Genomic DNA, 21,286 nt, shown 5'->3' with positions numbered 1-21,286 from the left:
GTGTTAATGATTCTTCATGCCTTCAACTTCAACCTATTATGCAGCTTCAGCTTGCTTTGTTCTATACTTTACAGTTGTATCTTCACTTGTTGAGACCCTTAGTTTCAGATAGTGCTTCCCAAAACACTTTAGCTCTCTTTTACAAAGCTCTATGATTAAGAATTAATCAGGGCTTTCCATCTTTATGTGCTTCTCTAATTGCTTTGGAAATTATTTTTCAGCCTCATCTCATTCTTCTTTGATTAGTTGCAGCTGCAGAACCAGCAATGGCTTCCCTTTCTATTCCTGGAGGCTTTTCTTTTGCCCCTTCCTATTTTTATCCACGAGCTATCTCTCGCCATTACTCTCCTTAGGCAGACCTTCAGGACTGAAATTAATTTGGTTTCACAATTCTGCACTTGCAGAAAGTTATGACATGTTCACTAATTCTACATGGACAGACATTGAGATACAGGCCAGCTATAGTCAAGTCAAGTCAAATCACTTTTTATTGTCATTTCGACCATAACTGCTGGTACAGTACACAGTAAAAACGAGACAATGTTTTTCAGGACCATGGTGCTACATGAAACAATACAAAAACTACACTAAACTATGTAAAACAACACAAAAACTACACTAGACTACGGACCTACCCAAGACTGCATAAAGTGCACAAAACAGTGCAGGCATTACAATAAATAATAAACAAGACAATAGGCACAGTAGAGGGCAGTAGGTTGGTGTCAGTCCAGGCTCTGGGTATTGAGGAGTCTGATGGCTTGGGGGAAGAAACTGTTACATAGTCTGGTCGTGAGAGCCCGAATGCTTCGGTGCCTTTTGCCAGATGGCAGGAGGGAGAAGAGTTTGTATGAGGGGTGCATGGGGTCCTTCATAATGCTGTTTGCTTTACAGATGCAGCGTGTGGTGTAAATGACTGTAATGGCGGGAAGAGAGACCCTGATGATCTTCTCAGCTGACCTCACTATCCACTGCAGGGTCTTGCGATCTGAGATGGTGCAATTTCCGAACCAGGCAGTGATGCAGCTGCTCAGGATGCTCTCAATACAACCTCTGTAGAATGTGGTGAGAATGGGGGGGTGGGAGATGGACTTTTCTCAGCCTTCGCGGAAAGTAGAGACATTGCTGGGCTTTCTTTGCTATGGGGCTGGTGTTGAGGGACCAGGTGAGATTCTCTGCTAGGTGAACACCAAGAAATTTGGTGCTCTTAATGATCTCTATGGAGGAGTCGTCGATGTTCAGCGGAGAGTGGTCGCTCCATGTCCTCCTGAAGTCAACAACCATGTCTTTTGTTCACATTCAGAGACAGGTTGCCAGGTCCATGCAAATACTGTGCCTCCAAAAGAAAGTACATTCGCGACTTCCCATCCATCCAGCATCCTCTTTGATTTTCTACCGTCAAGCAGGAGACTCCGATGCATAAAAACAAGAATGGTCAGGATGAGAAACAGTTTCTTCCTTCAGGCCATTAGGCTTCTGAACTCTCTGCTGCATTGCATTCGAAGTGTCACCGGTTAATCTGTTCTGTACCTTACAATATTTAGTTAATGCACTTTTCTTTGTTTATTTTGTGTGTAATTCATCTGTAGATTTTATCCTTACTTTCAGAAGTCATTGTGTGTTACATGTGTGTTATGTGTGAACAGTACAGTCCTTTCAGTCCACAATATTGTGTCAACCTTTTTACCTATAAAGCTAATCCTTCCCTCCCACATAGCCCTCCATTTTTCTTTTATCCATGTGCCTATCTAAGATTCTCCTAAATGTCCCTATTGTGCCTCTGCCACCACCCCAGGCAGTGCATTCCTTGGACTGTATTTAGCACTACCTTTGACTTCCTCCCCCATACTTTCCTCCAATCACCTTAAAATTATGCTCTCTCATATTAGCTATTGCCACCCTGGTAAAAAGACTCTGGTTTATATTAATGTTATGTATTTATTGTACACAGGAGTGACAGATTGGCAAAGTGGACCAAAGTGACTTGGCATGGATTTTGATAGACATGGATTGATGGTCATACATGCGTAACTGTTTCTATGCGCTAACTCTCTCACAGCCACAAAACCTTCAAGAAAAGCATTCAAAAACAATAAAAGGAAGTTTCTCCAACAATTCCCCTTCGGCATTTCCTTGCGGTCAGAGATAATGTGCTTCCGTGTTTATTCTGTGGGCCCAGAGATGACTCATCAAACCAGCAGATCTTCCACAGGTAGGGCAGGAGACTGGCAAATGGCTAATGTGGGAACTGGTGAAATTCTCCTGGGCTTCTCTCTGCTCCTAGTGGAAAATCTTGAGGTTCTCAGAACCATCTTGAACACCTCTTCTCCTTCTTCAAAGATCTTGGCCCAGAACGATCCATATTGATGTGAATGTTAGTTTTTGCAAGGAGGCTTTAAGAACTTTCTTGAATATTCACCTGGTAAACTCTTGCTGCAATTTCTTGTTGAGTAGTTTTGTGAATACAGTGTCAGACAGGCAAATGACATGACCTACCCATTGAAGTCAACTGAATATTTGACAGGGATTTGATCTGGGAAGGTATCAGAATCAGGTTTAATATCACTGACATATGTCATGAAATACATTGCTTTGCAGCAGGAGTACATTGCAATAGATAATAAACTGTAAATTACAATAAGAAATTAGAAGAAAGATTATAAATTAAACAACTAGTGCAAAAAGAGAGCAACAAAAAATTGAGGTAGTTTATATAGGTTTTAGATTATGAGAACACTCAATCCTCTTTTATTGTCATTTAGAAATGCATACATGCATTAAGAAATAATACAATGTTTCTTCGCAGTGATACCACAGAAAACAGGACAAACCAAAGACTAACACTGACAGAACCACATAATTGTAACATACAGTTACAGCAGTGCAAAGCAATCCCATAACCTGATGAAGAACAAATCATGGGCACGGTAAAAAGAAGTCTCAACGTCCCCGAGTCGATCGACTCCTGAGTACCCGATAGCAGGCGGCAAAAGGGAGAAACTCCCTGCCATAAACCTCCAGGCACGATCAACTTGCCGATGCCTTGGAAGCAGCCGACCACAGCCGGCACTGAGTCCATCCATCCGAAAACTTCGAGCCTCCGACCAGCCCCTCCGATACAGCCTCCCGAGCGCCATCCTCTGCCAAGAGCCTTCAACCTAGCCCCGGCCGCTGAAACAAGCAAAGCCGAGGATTTCGGGGCCTTCTGCTCCGGAGATTCCGGTTACCACACAGTAGCAGCGGCAGCAAAGCAGGCATTTCAGAAGTTTTCCAGATGTTCCTCCGCACTCTCACATCTGTCTCCATCAAATCAGACGGTTCAATGTCCATTCAGAAATCGGATGGCGGTGGGGAAGAAGCAACTCCTAAAATATTGAGTGTGTTATCTTCAGGTTCCTGTACCTCCTTGTTGATGGTAGTAGTAAGAAGAGGGTATTTCATGGACTGCAAAGGTCCTTAATGATGGATGCCACCTTTTTGAGACATCCCCTTTTGAAGGTGTCCTCAATGTTGGGGAGGCTACTGCCCATGATGGAGATAACTGAGTCTGCAACTTTCTGTAGTATTTTCCAGAACCCTGTGCAGTCAGTGACCCCACCATACCAGAAGGTGATGCAGCCAGTTAGAATGCTCTCCATGTTACATCTGTAGAAATCTGCGGATGTCTTTGGTGACGTACCAAATCTCCTCAAAACCCTAATGAAGTAGGTGTTGGGAGGTGCTGTTGTGCCTTTTTTTGTAATTGCATGAATATGTTGGGCCCAGGATAGGTCTTCAGAGATGCTGGCATCCTGGAACTTGAAACTGCTCAGCCTTTCCACTGCTGATCCCTCCATAAGGGCTGGATGAACTCTGACAGAGCTTAATTTATCTTGCCAGCCGATTGAGGATTTAGAGGAGGCAGTTCCAGTGATACAGCTCCAGTGTTTCTGTACACCTATAATCTCCCTATACATCTGATTTATTTGCGATACCCCAGTTCTGGCCTCATTGCCATTACCGTGGTCATCCCGTTTACCATCACTCCACCACCTGCCAGCCTGTAAAACCTAGCTCTTCAGTCAGCTGCGCTAATCCCCTCCTGCAGTTGTCAACGTTTTCTCCAACAGCACCACCTTTTAACGTTCTCAGCGCTACAGAAATACAAGTTTGCTGCTTTCATCCTCGGAAATGGCCAATGTTAAGAGTGTCTCGTGCACGCGGCTGGTGTGGAAGCGTGTACGCAAGCGTGGGAACCGTGCACGCGCGTGTATAGACGCAAGGCGTCTGCGCGGATCCGAGGCCTCGCTGGATAGCGGAGCGAAAGCTACAACCTCCGGGAACAGCAGGTAAGCGCGGCTCGAGAATGGGCTATTTCCCTGCGGCTGCGGGCTTTGCAACCAATTCCTGATCAAAATTGACAAAAGTAACTCCTATCTTTTTAACATAAAGCTCCCCACGGTTTAAAACCGGAAGAGAAATCCAGGTGACTGCGTTTATTTACATATCTTTGGGCCTTCGTCTTAAAATGGTAATGGTGTTTGGCATTAATTGTTTTCTGTGTATGGCTTAATTATCTTTGCCCTTTATTTGTTGGCTTTTTCCGTTCCTATCTTTTTGGGCTCCACAGTTGCTCCCTTGTAATTTTTAAGGACGACTGCAAAATAATATCATGTTTTAAAGACAATATTTGTGCAGATCCTGTTTTATGCTTCTGGATGTTAAATGGTGTTTGTTCTGAGGCCTAGTTTTTTTTCCAGTCAGCTTGATCTGCTGTGGCTCGCTGACAAGCAGGTTTTTTTTTGGCAAATTAATTTTTCTAATAGTTTTGGGGATGGTGTTTCTCCAACAATCTCTCAAACCCTCTGTGAGATTGGATGCTGGAAATCTAGAGTAACACACACAAAATGCTGGAGGAACTCAGCAGGTCAGGCAGCATCCATGGAAATGAATAACCAGTCGATGTTTCTAGTCGAGACCCTTCATCATGACTGCAAAGGAAGGGGGAGACACCAGAATAAGGAGGTGGGAGGAAGAGAAGGAGGACAAACTAGAAAGTGATAGGTGAAGCCAAGTGGGTGGGGGAGGGAGATGAAGTAAAAAAACTGGGAGGTGATAAGTGGAAAAGGTAAAGGGCTGGAGAAGAAGGAATCATAGGAGAGGAGAGTGGACCATAGGAGGAAGGGAAGAAGGAGGGGAACCAGAGGGAGGTGTTAAGCAGGTGAGGAGAAGAGGTAAGGGGTAGGGGCGGGCAGAGTGGAGAAATGAAGGAGGAGGAAGGGGGGAAGCTACCTGAAGCTGGAGAAATCGATGTTCATGCCATCAGGTTGGAGGCTACCTAGCAGGAATATAAGATGTCACTGCTCCACCCTGAGAGTGACAAGAGGATGTGGGCCGACATGTCGGAATAGGAATGGGGAATGGTTGGTCACTGGGAAATCCTGCATTTTGTGGGTGGAGTGAAGGCACTTGACAAAGTGGTTCCCTAATCTATGTCGGGTCTCACCAATTTAGAGGAGGCCACATCAGGAGCACCAGACACAATAGATTTGCAGATAAAGTGTTGCCTTACCTGGAAGAATGGTTTGGGACCCTGAATGAAGGCAAGGGAGCAGGTGAATTGATAGGTACAACACTTTTGCCACTTGCAGGGATAAGTGCCGGGAGGGTTGACTAGACAAGGGAATCAGGAAGAAAGCAATCTGTTTTCTGCGGGGAGGTGAGGTATGGTATATGTATATGTTTGGTGGTAGGGGCTTGTTCAAAATGGCAGAAGTTGTGGAGAATGGTGTGTTGGATGTAGAGCTTGTCACCTGCTAGCTTGTACTCCTTTCCCTCCCCCCACCTTCATATTCTGGCATCTTTCCTCTTCCTTTGCACTCATGATGAAGGATCTCATCCTGAAGTGTTGACTGTTTGTTAATTTCCTTAGATGCTGCCTGGCCTGCTGAGCTCATCCAGCATTTTGAGTGTGTTGTTCTGGATTTTCGGCTTCTGCAGAATTTCTTGTGTTTATGACATGCAGATGAAAGCAGTTTTGTTGAACTTTAATTTGGATTTATGTTAATGGTTATATTCACCACACTGTAATAAGTTTTCCTCTTACCTCCTTTCTGGAATCCCCATTTCACCATTTCTGCTTGATGTTAAGAATTGAAATGTTGTTTTTATTGGTAAGTTAATCATTTTGCTTAATTGGTTGGTTTGTTGGTTTTTCATTCAGGGTTGGTTGGTTTTGAGGTGGATTATTTACATTGCAAGCTCTCCATGGAAATTTTAGGTTGTCAGAGTTCCTGATCAACATCATTACCTGTCTAGTACAGTAAATCACAATGCCAGAATTTAAAAGGGAGCAAATTCAAAACATCCATGGAAATAGTAGTGAGAAATTGAGTAGATGTATTTTAGATCATTTAGAAATAAATCATATTATTTTGAAATATTGTAGGATGGTTGAGAGAAATGTTATTTTGGATCTTAGTTGGTTGCAACTCTTGAGTCAGAAATTTATGGGTTTGAGTCACTCTAGTGAATTAAAAGCAAAGTTAAGGTAGCACTCTTGTGAAATACCAAATAACCATGCCTTCAAATGAGACTTTAACCAACACTTCATCAACTTCCTGACATGGACATTAAAAATTGTATGTTGTTATTTTGAAGATGAGCTTGTATGTTCATCCTAGTATCCTAAATAGTAAATATTATTTTCTGTAACTGACATACTTTAACAATTTATTTGGTCATTATCATGTTCCTACTGCAAATTGATTTTCAATGTGATTATGGTGGATTTGTTTCAAGGTACACAATTGCCTGTTGTGTCCTTTGTTTAATGCTTTTTATGTTTATTTGTGACATGGGCGTCATTGCTGAGGCTGTCTTTGTTTCTCAACTCTGTTGTGATAAATTATCTTTGAATTTTAAATCAATTTTCCTGTGGCTCCCACAGCTTGTGTGACTTTAGTTCTGTCACTTATTTGTTAGGAACTGATTAACATGGTTAATCAACAATTCATTAGTGTGTCACATGGTCACTAGGATGGTAAAAAGACAAATATTATTTTTGTCTAACAATTCCATTGATGTATTTACCCCTCTGATATTACCTGCACTTCCTTGCAATTGAATTGACTTTATTTCTTACATCCTTCATATACATGAGTAAAACTCTTTATGTTACGTCTCCGTCTAAATGTGCAATCATAGTCATTTATAATTTATGATAAACAGAACAGTCAATGTAATATAGAGTACACTCAAATCAGTCTGATGGCCTGGTGGAAGAAGCTGTCCCTGAGCCTGTTGGTCCTGGCTTTTATGCTGTGGTACCGTTTCCCAGATGGTAGCAACTGGAATAGATTGGGGTGACTCAGGTCCTCAATGATCCTACAGACCCTTTTTACACACCTGTCCTTGTAAATGTCCTGAATCATAGGAAGTTCACAACTACAGATGCGCTGGGCTGTCCACCCCACTCTCTGCAGAGTTCTGTGATTGAGGGAGGTACAGTTCCCATACCAGGCAGTGATGCAGCCAGTCAGGATGCTTTCAATTGTGTCCCTGTAGAAAGTTTTTAGGATATGGGGGCCCATACCAAACTTCCCCAACCGTCTGAGGTGAAAGAGGTGCTGTTGTGGCTTTTTCACCATACAGTTGGTCTGTACAGACCACGTGAGGTCCTCTGTGATGTGGATGCCGAGGAATCTAAAGCTGTTCATCCTCTCAACCCCAGATCCATTGATGTCAATAGCGGTTAGCCTGTCTCCATTCCTCCTGTAATTCACAAACAGCTCCTTTGTTTTTGTGACATTGAGGGAGAGGTTGTTTTCTTGATACCACTATGTCAGAGAGATGACTTCTTCCCTGTAGGCCACCTCGTTATTGTTTGAGATAAGGCCAATCAGTGTAGTGTTGTTGGCAAATTTAATTAGCAGATTGGAGCTGTGGGTGGCGACACAGTCATGGGTATACAGGGAGTAAAGGAGGGGACTTGGTACACAGCCCTGAGGGGCTCCGGTATTCAGAGGCAGAGGGGTGGAGATGAGGGAGCCCACTCTTACAACCTGCTGCTGATCTGACAGGAAGTCCAGGATCCAGTTGCACAAGACAAGGTCCAGGCCAAGGTCTCTGAGCTTCTTGTTGAGCCTGGATGGAACAGTTGAATGCTGAACTGTAGTCCAGGAACAGCATTCTCACATAAGCAACACTCACAACACGCTGGAGGAACTCAGCAGGTTGGGCAGCATCCGTGGAAACGATAGTCAACATTTCGGGCCGGAACCCTTCGTCAGGACTGTAGAGGGAAGGGGCAGAGGCCCTATAAAGGAGGTGGTGGGAAGGAGAAGGCTGGTAGGTTCCAGGTGAAAAACCAGTAAGGGGAAAGATAAAGGGGTGGGGGAGGGGAAGCAGGGAGGGGATAGGCAGGAAAGGTGAAGAAAGAATAGGGGAAAACACAATGGGTAGTAGAAGGAGGCAGAACCAAGAGGACCATGATAGGTAGCTGGGGGAGGGGGCAGAGTGAAACTGGGATGGGGGAAGGGAGGGGGAGAGAATTACCGGAAGTTGGAGAATTCAATGTTCATACCAAGGGGCTGGAGACTACCTAGACGGTATATGAGGTGTTGCTCCTCCAACCTGAGTTTAGCCTCATCATGGCAGTAGAGGAGGCCATGTATGGACATATTTGAATAGGAATGGGAAGCAGAGTTGAAGTGGGTGGCAACCGGGAGATCCTGTCTGTTGTGGCGGATGGAGCGGAGGTGCTCGACGAAGCGATCCCCCAATCTGTGTCGGGTTTCACCGATGTAGAGGAGGCTGCACCGGGAGCACCGGATGCAATAGGTGACCCCAACAGACTCACAAGTGAAGTGTTGGCTTCATCATGGCAGTAGAGAAGGCCACGTATGGACATATCCCAGCGTCTGCAGAGTATTTTGTGTTTACGATTCTCACATAAGCGTCCTTCTTCTCCAGATGTGTAAGGATGGTATGCGGAGCAGTGACTATTGCGTCATCTGTCGATTGGTTGTGTTGGTAGGTGAATTGTAGAGGGTCCAGTGTGGGTGGTAGCAAGCTGCAGATGTAATCCGTGACCAGCCTCTCAAAGCATTTGCTTATTATTGAGGTGAGTGTAACAGGAAGCCAGTTATTCAGGCATGTTACCTTGGTCTTTTTTTTGTACAGAGACAATGGTGTATGATTTGAAGCAGGAGGGCACTCTACACTGGGAGAGGGAGAGATTTAAAATGTCACTAAACACACCTGCCAGTTGTGCTATGCATATCCTGAGTACTTGCCCTGGGATACCTTCTGATCCTGCAGCCTTGTGACTGTCTAGGAGAATAATTACATTATAGAATAACCCACTTTTTTAAATGAGTTGATGTCAACTCCACTTATAATTTAGTGGATATAGAGAATAAATGACAATATCTTTCATGACCTCTGAATGCCCCAAAGTGCTTTTGAGCAGTAAAGTTATGATGCAGGAAAAGCAGCAGTCAGCTGCCTGATCGTTTGCACAAACAGTATGATAATAACCAATCTTTTATTGGAATAAGTAACAGGCAGATCAACAAAGATAATTCTCCTGCCCTTCTTCCCTCTCCTGTCCAGCTGGGAAAGCAAACAGACTGGGCAATCACTGCCGAATACCTGCATTCAATCTGCAGGAGTAACACTGAGTTTCCTGTTGCTTGCTGCTTTAATTTTGCCTGTCCTCAGGCCAAGTGCAAGTTTGAGGGACAACACTTCACCTTCTGTCTGGCCAAGTTGCAGCCCTTGAACTCTTGGGTTGAGTTCCCTAACTTTCTGCAACTGTTCTGACTTACAGTAATGGCCACTTCTGCTGCAAAACATGTACCTGTAATTGTGGTTCTGCAACAAAATGCACAGATAGTTTGTGCAATGTATTAAGTATAATCATCATCTAATAAATCTTATTAATCCATTTGACTTGGCCTCACCCTTTCACAGATTTTCTTTTATACTATTCTGCAATTTAAAACTAACTTGGGTGTTCTCTCGCCCATTCTAATGCAGGGTCTCTAACATGAAATGTCAACTGTTTTTCTTTCCGTGATGCTTGCTAATTAGTTTCTGGCATTTTCCATTTTTTTCCTCCTGCTACAAAGTCTCAACCCACCATTCTTTTGCCTTCACGGATACTGCTTGACCTGCTGAGATTTTCCAGTGTTTCATGTTTTTTTTTGCTGCCTTAATTGAATTACTGACCTTTGATCTTGGCATCCCTTTAAAAGCAGTTTGCTTCAACTTTTTAAAAAAATGGTAATGGGATTGAAGGTATGTGCATTTTTGTAGTACATCTATTCTGAAGTTTGTGGAAAGTAGGGCATGTCATGCCAACCAAATGAAACTGGGTTTAAAAATTAAATTGTTTTAAAACTCAGTGGGTCAAGCAGCGTAGAGGCAAAAGGGATGTAGGTTGGAAGGGGCAAGGGCTAGTTGGGGGACAGGAAAAATGGTCATGTCATTTTAATTCCCTTCCCCATCCTCACATTAACTGATCCACAATAAGGCTAAATGCAACTGGATAAACAGCACGTAGTATTCCACTTGACTCAATGGTGTGAATATTGAATTCACCATTTGAATGTCCTCTGGTGTTTGGCATTGCTTCCCTGGGGAAAAGAATCTGGCAGTACTGTATATATTATTATTTCTCTCTGCACCTTGTGACACATCTGGTGGCAACCTTGCTGTTTCTTTAGTATTTGTCTTTTTTTTTAATGAGTTGCTAGCTCGATGCTCAACCCAGCACGGATGGAAAGCATGCAAGAAGCCGGCTGGATTCGAATCTGGGACCATTCGCATCGAAGTCCGGTGCCGATGCCACTACACCACCGGCCAGCATACCATATCTATACCTCCCATAATTTTAAGAATCTCTGTATGTCTCCCCTTACCCTCAGATATTCTCTGGAGAATTACTTAATTTTGTGCAACTTTTTCTTTAGCTCATATCTACTAATCCAGACAGCATCCTGGTAAACCCCTTCTGCAGTCACCACATTGCTCCTACAATGGGGCAACCAGAACTTCATGCAATAATCACAAGCCTGACTAAAGTTTTATATTGCTGTAGCATGACTTCCTTATTCTTATAACCAACACCCCAACCAACGCACCTTCTTTAACACCCCATCTACTTTCAGGGAACTATGGACCTGTGTATTTCAATGATATTAAGGAGTCTACTTTCATTGAGTCTTTGAGTAATTTTCCATGTGTTTACACTCATGTAACTTCCAAAATTTTGAATAATGTGAAAGGGTAGAATTATCTTTATGTAAAACTTACTTATAAAGTTACAGAGTGGCAAGAAGATTTTGAAAATTGGCAAGCAAATTTAGCATATCAAGCATAATTCAAAATATTTGAGATTGGTTTTCAAAATAATCCATTAATCTGATCATTAGTCTCTATTCATATCCTGCATTTTGTGCTTGGACTTCTCATTAGATCTCAAGAACCTTTGAAAGATGGCCTTCTAGGTTTGCTCACTGAAAAACTTCCCTTTCAGTCTCTTTATTACCTTAAATTGCTGTTTTCTAATTTCACATTTTAAGTTAATTGTTCTTGAGTTCGTGCTGCAGCAGCACAATTTCTCATAGTCATACAGCATGAAAACAGGCCCTTTGGCCCAACTCATGAATGCAAACTGAGATACCTATCTATGCTTATCTATTTTCCTTCATTTGATTCATATCCCTTTATTCCTTTCCTATCCATGCACCTGTCCGAATGCCCTTTAAACACTGTAATTGTGCCTGCCCATACCATCACCTCTGGCATCTTCATATAGTTCCATATGATATACTTCTTTCACTGTCGGTGGTGGCTTTATGATCCACCTTGCTTCTCAGATCTTCTTTATACATACCCCCTTCATCTGAAACCTACATCTTCAAGCTTTAAACTCTCCTACTCTGGGGTAAAAATCTGACTATCTACCCTACCTATGTGTTTCATAATTTTATAAACCACTATAAGGTCATGCTGCAACATTGCGAACAAACCCAGCCTATCCAATATCTCGCTGTATCTAAAGCCCTCCATTCAAGGCAACATCCTGGTGAATTTCCTCTGCACTCCTAGCGTTACCACATCATTTCAGTACTGTAGTGACCAGAACTTCACACAGTATTCCAAGTGTAGCCCAAGCAATGTCTTATGCTCCTGATTGCATTATTCTGTAGTGCAGTATTGTTGGCCTAGTTCAAAGAAGCCTAGTTCATAGTAAAGTATGACTATAGATGTACAGCCACTCTGGTGATTGTTTACTCTGATCACATTACAAATTTAGATACAGAAGTAACATTTGGAAAGGATGTGCTTCAGTTATTGACATGTTTTCTCCAAGGTCAACTGGAAGTTATTTTTATAATCAATAGTTTTTCATGTGGGACTCTAGACATTGCCTTAATATCAAATTCTTTACATGTCAGTGTCTATGAGAAGTGTCCAAAAGTCCTTCTTAACCTTTTACAGACTAGAGTTTTCTTTTTAAGGAATCTTCCAGCTACTTATTTTGAATTAAGAATTTTCTTAAAACACAATTCTTTGTGGTACTGAGACATACTGACCATTCAGGTCTTTGGTCTGTGCTTTGGCAGCTGATCTTGTCCAGGACAGCAGTTTGAACATTTAAAATTGATTTCAGAGCCGTGGTTTGCTGAAAGAAAATCAGTCTGTGTTTTTCTCCATGATACAGGGTAGCATACTAATAGTGTGTTTTTATATTTTTTCAGGGATGGGGAGGAGATGGTGGATGAAAGAAAAAACCTTCTCAAAACTGGCACAATTTGTATTAAGTTGACGATTCCATGTGAAGTGAAAACTCTGGGCCACAGTTTTTCTTTTGGTTCTCTACAGTCTGTAGGCAGGGTAGTTCAGATTAGCCAAAAGCAGGTTATTTTACTGAAAGCTTGTTTACTTAATTTAGAAGCAAGTATGATTATCTTCAGATTATTGCACAGAATAGCTGACTGTCTCCTGCTAAGGAGAACAGTAGTGCGGTTTTGTGCTTTTTTTTTTGTTGGTGTCTGTGCATATTGTGACATGCCCAAATAGTTTTCTGTGTCAGCATTACTGACAAAGGTGACTAATTTATGTGTGCTTTATATTATATTCCTCACAGCCTGTTCTGAAGCTGGATGGATTGGGCTTTGAAGAGAAATGACTGACCAGGAGAATAACAATAACATATCTAGCAACCCCTTTGCAGCTCTCTTCAGTTCCGTGGCTGATGCCAAGCAATTTGCCTCTGTCCAAAAGCATCATATCCCTGAAGTCCCACCAGGTAAGTATATTAGAGGTCATTTGAGACTGTTTCCCAGTTAATTACTAGCAGGTTGTTGAAAGCAAGGCTTGCAAAACTTGTGTAGTTCACCTGCTTGTGACCTTTCATTTTCCGTCTTGGGGTACGTTAAAATATGAATTTAACAACAGCTTTAGAAAATACAGGAAGGGAGTAGGTAAAATGAGCAGATATATGCGTACTGTGACAGTTTTTCATGTGAATGTGTGGTCTAGGTGAGGCTCTGACTGTTTTTCAAAAATCTTGTGTTGATTCTCTTTGTTTGTTACAGTACAGGGATCTGGGCATCTGTGGTATATCGGGATATATTGCCATTTCTGGATGTATCAGTCAGTTAGTGCAAGACTCAAATGTAGACCAAGCATATGAATCTGGCTGCTTTCATACTTAGCTTTACTGATTTCACACCACAGACTATTGTGTACTTCTAATATAGTTCATTACAATTCGTCAGAAGTGACATGGTCAGATGGGAGAGTCAGGATCAAATTTAATATCACTAGCATGAGGTAGTGTTCATGGGTTCAATGTCCATTTAGGAATCGGATGGCAGAGGGGAAGAAGCTGTTCCTGAATCGCTGAGTGTGTGTCTTCAGGCTTCTGTACTTCCTACCTGATGGTGACAGTGAGAAAAGGGCATGACCTGAGTTCTCAACATATAAATTTTGTAAATGTGTTCTTTATACTTGAAAGCACTTTTAGCAGCAGAAAAGGTTAACATCAGTGTTGGCTTTCCTATTGTAAAATAGGTAATGCCACTCCCTCGTCTTCACACTAAATGATTACCATTTTTAATATAAATTGCCTTTCAAGTTAGCAAATTCTGGTTCACATATCCCGACTACCTCTGTATTATTCAACATCATTACTCATTGTTTGAGATTCCAAAGAGGTGCACTATTTAATATGGTGTCATATATTTCATGGTATACTGAAGTAACTTTTGGGTTAACAGCATAATAAATCAGTAATGGGTCATTTCTCACCTTGAGCCTGGAGTGTGATATTTTATTTCAAGTAATTGGAGACATTCTTCTGATTGTTCAACATTTCTAGCTAAGTAGTAGATAAGATAAAATAATTTAATAAACTTGAAAGTTTACATAGTGATGTAGAACTTGAAGTCTGTGAATTTGGAGAAGTATTGATGAGATGACTAGTGTTCAGACAACTGATCTGACGAGAGAGACTAATGTCCTTCCATTAGAACATAGAAAACCTACAGCACAATACAGGCCCTTCGGCCCACAATGCTGTGCCGAACACGTACTGACTTAGAACTTACATAGGGTTACCCATAGCCCTCTATTTTTTAAATTCCTTGTACCTATCCAGGAATCACTTAAAAGACTCTATCATATCCACCTCCACCGCCGTTTCCGGCAGTCCATTCCACGCACTCACCACTTTCTGCATAAAGAAAAACAAATAAACAAACAACAACTTACCCCGACATCTCCTTTGTATCTACTTCCAAGCACCTTAAAACTATGCACTCTCATGTTAGCCATTTCAGCCCTGGAAAAAAGCCTCTGACTATCCACACGATCAATGCCCCTCATCATCTTGTACACCTCTATCAGGTCACCTCTCATTCTCCAACGATGCAAGGAGAAAAGGGTGAGTTCACTCAACTTATTCTCATAAGGCATGCTTCCCAATCCAGGCAACATCCTTGTAAATCTCCTCTGCACCCTTTCTATAGTTTCCACATCCTTCCTGTAGTGAGGTGACCAGAACTGAGTACAGTACTCCAAGTGGGGTCTGACCGGGGTCTGACCAGGGTCCTATATAGCTGTAACATTACCTCTCGGCTCCTAAACTCAATCCCATGTTTGATGAAGGCCAATACACCGTATGCTTTCTTAATCACAGAGTCAACCTGCGCAGCAGCTTTGAGTGTCCTATGGACTCAGACCCCAAGATCCCTCTAATCCTCCACACTGCCAAGAGTCTTATCATTAATACTATATTCTGCCATCATATTTGACCTACCAAAATGAACCAGCTCACACTTATCTGGGTTGAACTCCATCTGCCACTTCTCAGCCCAGTTTTGCATCCTGTCAATGTCCCGCTGTGACCTCTGACAGCCCTCCACACTATCCACAGCACCCCCAACCTTTGTGTCAACAGCAAATTTACTAACCCATCCCTCCACTTCCTCATCCAGGTCATTTATAAAAATTATGAAGAGGAAGGGTCCCAGAACAGATCCCTGAGGCACACCACTGATCACCGACCTCCATGCAGAATGTGACCCGTTTACAACCACTTTTTGCCTTCTGTGAGCAAGCCAATTCTGGATCCACAAAGCAATGTCCCCTTGGATCCCATGCCTCCTTACTTTCTCAATAAGCCTTGCATGGGGTACCCAATCAAATGTCTTGCTGAAATCCATAGACACTACACCTACTGCTCTACCTTCATCAATGTGTTTAGTTACATCCTCAAAAAATTCAGTCAGGCTCGTAAGGCATGACCTACCTTTGACAAAGCCATGCTGACTATTGCAAATCATATTGTACTTCTCCAAATGTTCCTAAATCCTGCCTTTCAGGATCTTTTTCATCAGCCTACCAACCACTGAAGTAAGACTCACTGGTTTATACTCCCTTTCTTGAATAAGGGAACAACATCTACAATCCTCCGGAACCTCTCCCGTCCCCATTGATGATGCAAAGATCATTGCCAGAGGCTCAGCAATCTCCTCGTTCGCCTCCCACAGTAGTCTGGGGGTACATCTCATCCGGTCCCAGTGACTTATCCAACTTGATACTTTCCAAAAGCTCCAGCACATCCCCTTTCTTAATGTCTATATGCTCAAGCTTTTCAATCTGCAATAAGTCATCCCTACAATTGCTAAGATCCTTTTCCATAATGAATACTGAAGCAAAGTACTCATTAAGTACCTCTGCTATTTCCTCCGGTTCCACACACACTTTTCCACTGTCACACTTGATTGGTCCTGTTCTCTCATGTCTTATCCTCTTGCTCTTCACATACCTGTAGAATGCCTTGGGGTTTTCCTTAATCCTGCTTGCTAAGGCCTTCTCATGGCCCCTTCTGGCTCTCCTAATTTCATTCTTAAGCTCCTTCCTGCTGGCCTTATAATCTTATAGATCTCTATCTAGTTTTTTGAACCTTTCATAAGCTTTTTTTTTTCTTCTTGACTAGATTTTCAGCAGCCTTTGTACACCACGGTTCCTGTACTCTACCATCCTCTCCCTGTCTCATTGGAACGTACCTATGCAGAACGCCACACAAATATCCCCTGAACATTTGCCACATTTCTGCCGTACATTTCCCTGAGAACATCTGTTCCCAATTAATGTTTCCAAGTTCCTGCCTGATAGCTTCATATTTCCCCTTACTCCAATTAAATGCTTTCCTAACTTGTCTGTCCCTATCCCTCTCCAGTGCTATGGTAAAGCAGATAGAATTGTGATCACTATCTCCAAAATACTTTCCCACTGTTCTCAGGTCCATTTCCCAATACCAGATCAAGTACAGCCTCTCCTCTTGTAGGCTTATCTACATATTGTGTCAGGAAACCTTCCTGAATGCACCTAACAAACTCCACCCCATCTAAACCCCTTGCTTCAGGGAGATGCCAATCAATATTTGGGAAATTAAAATCTCCCACCATGACAGCCCTGTTATTGGAACACTCACAATGCGCTGGAGGAACTCAGCAGGTCAGTCAGCATCAGTTGAAAAGATTAGTTGACGTTTCGGGCCAAAACATCGACTAATCTTTTCAACTGATGCTGACTGACCTGCTGAGTTCCTCCAGCGCATTGTGAGTGTTCCTTTGACAACAGCATCTGCAGATTATTTTGTGTTTACAGCCCTGTTATTATTACACCTTCCCAGAATCTCTCTATCTGCTCCTCGATGTCCCTGTTACTTTTGGGTGATCTATTAAAAAAAACACCCAGTAGAGTTATTGATCCCTTCCTCTCCCTAGCTTCCACCCACAGAGACTCCGTAGACAATCCCTCCATGACTTCCTCCTTTTCTGCAGCCGTGACACTATCTTGGATCAGCAGTACCATGCCCCCACCTCTTTTGCCTCCATCCTTGTCCTTTCTGAAACATCTAAAGCCTGGCACTCTTAAGTAACCATTCTTGTCCCTGAGTCATCCAAGCCTCTCTAATGGCCACAACATCATAGCTCCAAGTACTGACCCACGCTCTAAACTCATCCACTTTGTTCATAATACTCCTTGCATTAAAATAGACACATCTTAAACCATTGGTCTGAGCGTATCCCTTCTCTATCACCTGCCTATCCTCCCTCTCGCACTGTCTCCAAGCTTTCTCTATTTGTGAACCAACAGCCTCTTCCTCTGTCTCTTCAGTTCGGTCCCCATGCCTCCAGCAATTCTAGTTTAAACTCTCCCCAATAACCTTAGCAAACCTCCCTGCCAGGTCTGTTCATAAGCAGCCTTTGGAGTTTAACAGGAAATGTTAAAAGAAGTTGCATCTGTCCCTTTAGAAAATAATGGGGATAAAGGATTGCCAGTTTTTAGAAAGCCATAATTAGATTACAGTTGGCCCTCCTTATCCGCTAGGGATTGGTTCTGGGACCCCTCGCGGATTCAAAAAACATGGATGTTCAAGTCCCTTATTCAACCTGTGTCAATGCGGTGCTCCTTAGGATCCAGCGGAACCCCAGACTTTATTTAACCGGTCTCATTGTGGTGGACATTAGGACCTGGTGGCGGAGCTCTGAATCCACAGTGTTACTGTTCACGAAAATAATCACGATCACAATTGAAAATAAAGTGGAAATAATAAAGCGATCAGAAAGAGGTGAAACACCATCGTTCATTGGAAAAGCGTTAAGCTACAGTCAGTCAACGATCGGAACAATTTTAAAGAATAAAATGAGAAAGGCCCTGCCCGATTAAAGCTACAATTATTACTAAGCAAACGCAGTGGTTTAATTATTGGGTTTTGGGTTTTTGATCCTTCACATCAACCCGGCATGGATGGAGAGCGCGCTTGGGAGCTGTCTGTCACTGGATCGAACTCAGGAGCTTCCATTCCCGACCCCAGTGCTGAAACATACATTTCTTAAGTATTTTATATGCATAGAAAGGTAAAATATACACTATATACTGAGATAAACGTTTGACTAACTTATCGCTAAATAATACCGGATGTACCTGTTCTGACTTACTTAGTAAGAGAACTTCCGTTTTTTTTTTATCCCGATCCACAATAACCTACACACATCCTCCCGTATACTTTAAATCATCTCTAGATTACTTATAATACCTAATACAATGTAAATGCTATGTAAAATAGTTGTTATACTGCATTGTTTAGGGAATAATGACAAGAAAAAAAGTAGGTACATGTTCGAACAACAAGTGCTGGAAGAGCGCTTCCGGGTTTTCTCGATTCGCGGTTGGTTGAAATCGTGCATGCGGAACTCGCGGATAAGGATGGCCGACTGTATTACTTACTGCCTGTTACACCACTGCCGTTTAGGGCAGCAGTTAAGGTCCTCCATCTCTGATGGTATTCAGGGCTTCCTTTACCTTGCCAGTAGCTCGCTCTCAGTTTTCACGACAGTCAGTTGTGTAAGTCCCGGGTGGAGACTCAGGAATGCCGTCGCACTCAGATATGGAAGGATCTGCTGTTACTGTAACAATTCTGTTTTACCAGTCAGGGTTGTTGGCCCTCAGCTGGAGCCCCCAAAACTGGAGGACCGGTGGATCACTCTTGGTCTGGCCTCTGCACCTGTTTGGCATGGGTAACCCGGCAAAGAGCCAAAACGTAAAGCCCTGAATCCAGCCAGTGTTGAGGCACGCAAGCCTCCAAACCCAATGACAAGGTTATGGTGCTCTTGGAGGAATTAAATTGTTAATAATGTGGATTTTCCATTGAACGTGTTGTAATTATGAAAAAAAGAGTTCCTATTAGAAGCAGAAAAAAAAGTTGAGGAAATTGAAGGATAAATTTAGCCTTAGTTATTTGGAGCTTGGCCTTGTCCTTGTTTTTATACACTAGTGGATGCTGGAGTGGTGAAAGGGAAGCAAAAGATTATGGATGTTTGCCTACTACTGTACACAGCACAAAGGTAGAAGCTGAACTTGTGTGCTTCATAATTCGCAGAACACAGGGTTAGGTAAGTGAAATTTTGGTGTTAATAACCAAGGAATATCAAGGTAGTAAATGGTAATGTAGAAGTTCTATAGATTTGCAACTACAGGATACACGAGGAAATGCATTGAGTGGGGTGAGGATGCATCTAATTTTGACTCTGTGCTCACTGGATATGAAAACTTCTAGAGTTTATACCAAATGAAATCAGCTAACCCAGTATGTCCGTTGAAACTTGGGCATTTGTCTGTCAGTAAAATCCAATCCTTTTGTGAATGCACAAATGGTGTGTGATTTATTTCAGCCCATCCAGGATCTACAGAAGAAGCTTTTGACAGTGAAGATTCTGACATCAGTAGTATTGAGAGCATTGACAATGATTCGATTACAGATTCGAATCGTGCATTTCGTTCCCAAAAGGAGATATGTGAACAACTCAACATCAACCACATGCTTCAGCGCATCTTTCTTATTACACTTGACAACAGTAAGTTTCAAGTGTGCTTTGCTTGTGTGCATTTTGTACTCCTACTGAGGAATGTTAATATTGATGATGGGAACAATTTAAATTTATGCAGAATCAGAATCAGGTTTATTATCACCACATGTGTCGTGAAATTTGTTAGCAGCAGCAGTTCAATGCAATACATAATATAAAAGAAAGAAAATAAAATAATAAGTAAAATAATTACAGTATAAAAATCATGCAGGAAAAAAAGAAATAATATATATTTAAAAAGTGGGGTATTGTCCAAGGGTTCAATGTCCATTTAGGAATCGGATGGCAGAGGGGAAGAAACTGTTCCTGAACCGCTGAGTGTGTGCCTTCAGGCTTCTGTACCTCCTACCTGATGGTAACAGAGAGAAAAGGGCATGCCCTGGGTTCTGGAGGTCCTTAATAATGGATGCTGCCTTTCTGAGACATTGCTCTCTGAAGATGTCCTGGTTACTTTGTAGACTAGTACCCAAGATGGAGCTGACTAGTTTTGCAACCCTCTGCAGCTTCTTTTGGTCCTGTGCAGTAGCCCCCTCACACCAGACAGTGATGCAGCCTGTCAAAATGTTCCCCACGGTATATCTATTAGAAGTTTTTGAGGGTATTTGTTGACATACCAAATCTCTTCAAACTCCTGATGAAGTATAGTAGCTGTCTTGCCTTCTTTATAACTGCATCGATATGTTGGGACCAGGTTAGTTCCTCAGAGATCTTGACACCCAGGAACTTGAAACTGCTCATTCTCTCCACTTCTGACCCCTCTCTGAGGATTGGTATGTGTTCCTTCGTCTTACCCTTCCTGAAGTCCACAATCAGCTCTTTCGTCTTACTGACGTTGAGTGTCAGGTTGTTGCTGTGACACCACTCCACTAGTTGGCATATCTCACTCCTGTACACCCTCTCATCTCCATCTGAGATTCTACCAACAATGGTTGTATCGTCAGCAAATTTATAGATAGTATTTGAGCTATGCCTAGCCACACAGTCATGGGTATATAGAGAGAGAAGAGCAGTGGGCTAAGCACACACCCCTGAGGTGTGCCAGTGTTGATCGTCAGTGAGGAGGAGGTACTATTACCAATCTGCACAGACTGTGGTCTACTGGTTAGGAAGTTGAGAATTCAATTGCAGAGGGAGGTACGGAGGCCCAGGTTCTGCAACTTCTCAATCAGGATTGTGGGAATGATGGTGATAAATGCTGAGCTATAGTTGATGAACAGCATCCTGACAGAGGTGTTTGTGTTGTCCAGGTGGTCTAAAGCCATGTGGAGAGCCATGGAGATTGCACCTGCACCCTTATCAGGATGACATATTATTAGATAAAATATGTTGTACATAAAATACAAAACAATAGT

At 42.5% G+C, this 21,286-nt stretch overlaps 1 protein-coding gene across 4 annotated transcripts in view; it reads left to right on the top strand.

Moving 5' to 3' along the window:
• The first annotated feature begins 4,230 nt into the window (after window positions 1-4,230).
• ube4a (ubiquitination factor E4A (UFD2 homolog, yeast)) overlaps window positions 4,231-21,286 on the top strand; it is an 83,976-nt gene continuing 66,920 nt past the window's right edge. The window contains exons 1-3 of one of the 4 annotated variants that reach the window (XM_072283964.1): window positions 4,232-4,328; window positions 13,139-13,300; window positions 19,740-19,922. In XM_072283964.1, the coding sequence (XP_072140065.1) occupies window positions 13,177-13,300; window positions 19,740-19,922 (307 nt within the window). In that variant the 5' untranslated portion in view covers window positions 4,232-4,328; window positions 13,139-13,176. Of the gene's footprint in view, window positions 4,329-4,372; window positions 4,511-13,138; window positions 13,301-19,739; window positions 19,923-21,286 lie in introns of those variants that run through there. The other 3 variants (XM_072283966.1, XM_072283965.1, XM_072283967.1) reach the window with 3 other exon arrangements.

Source organism: Mobula birostris, chromosome 20 (assembly GCF_030028105.1).
Source record: "Mobula birostris isolate sMobBir1 chromosome 20, sMobBir1.hap1, whole genome shotgun sequence".
NCBI lineage: Eukaryota > Metazoa > Chordata > Chondrichthyes > Myliobatiformes > Myliobatidae > Mobula > Mobula birostris.
Note: the sequence above shows the minus strand (reverse complement) of the source record. Positions and strands in the feature narration are given on the sequence as shown.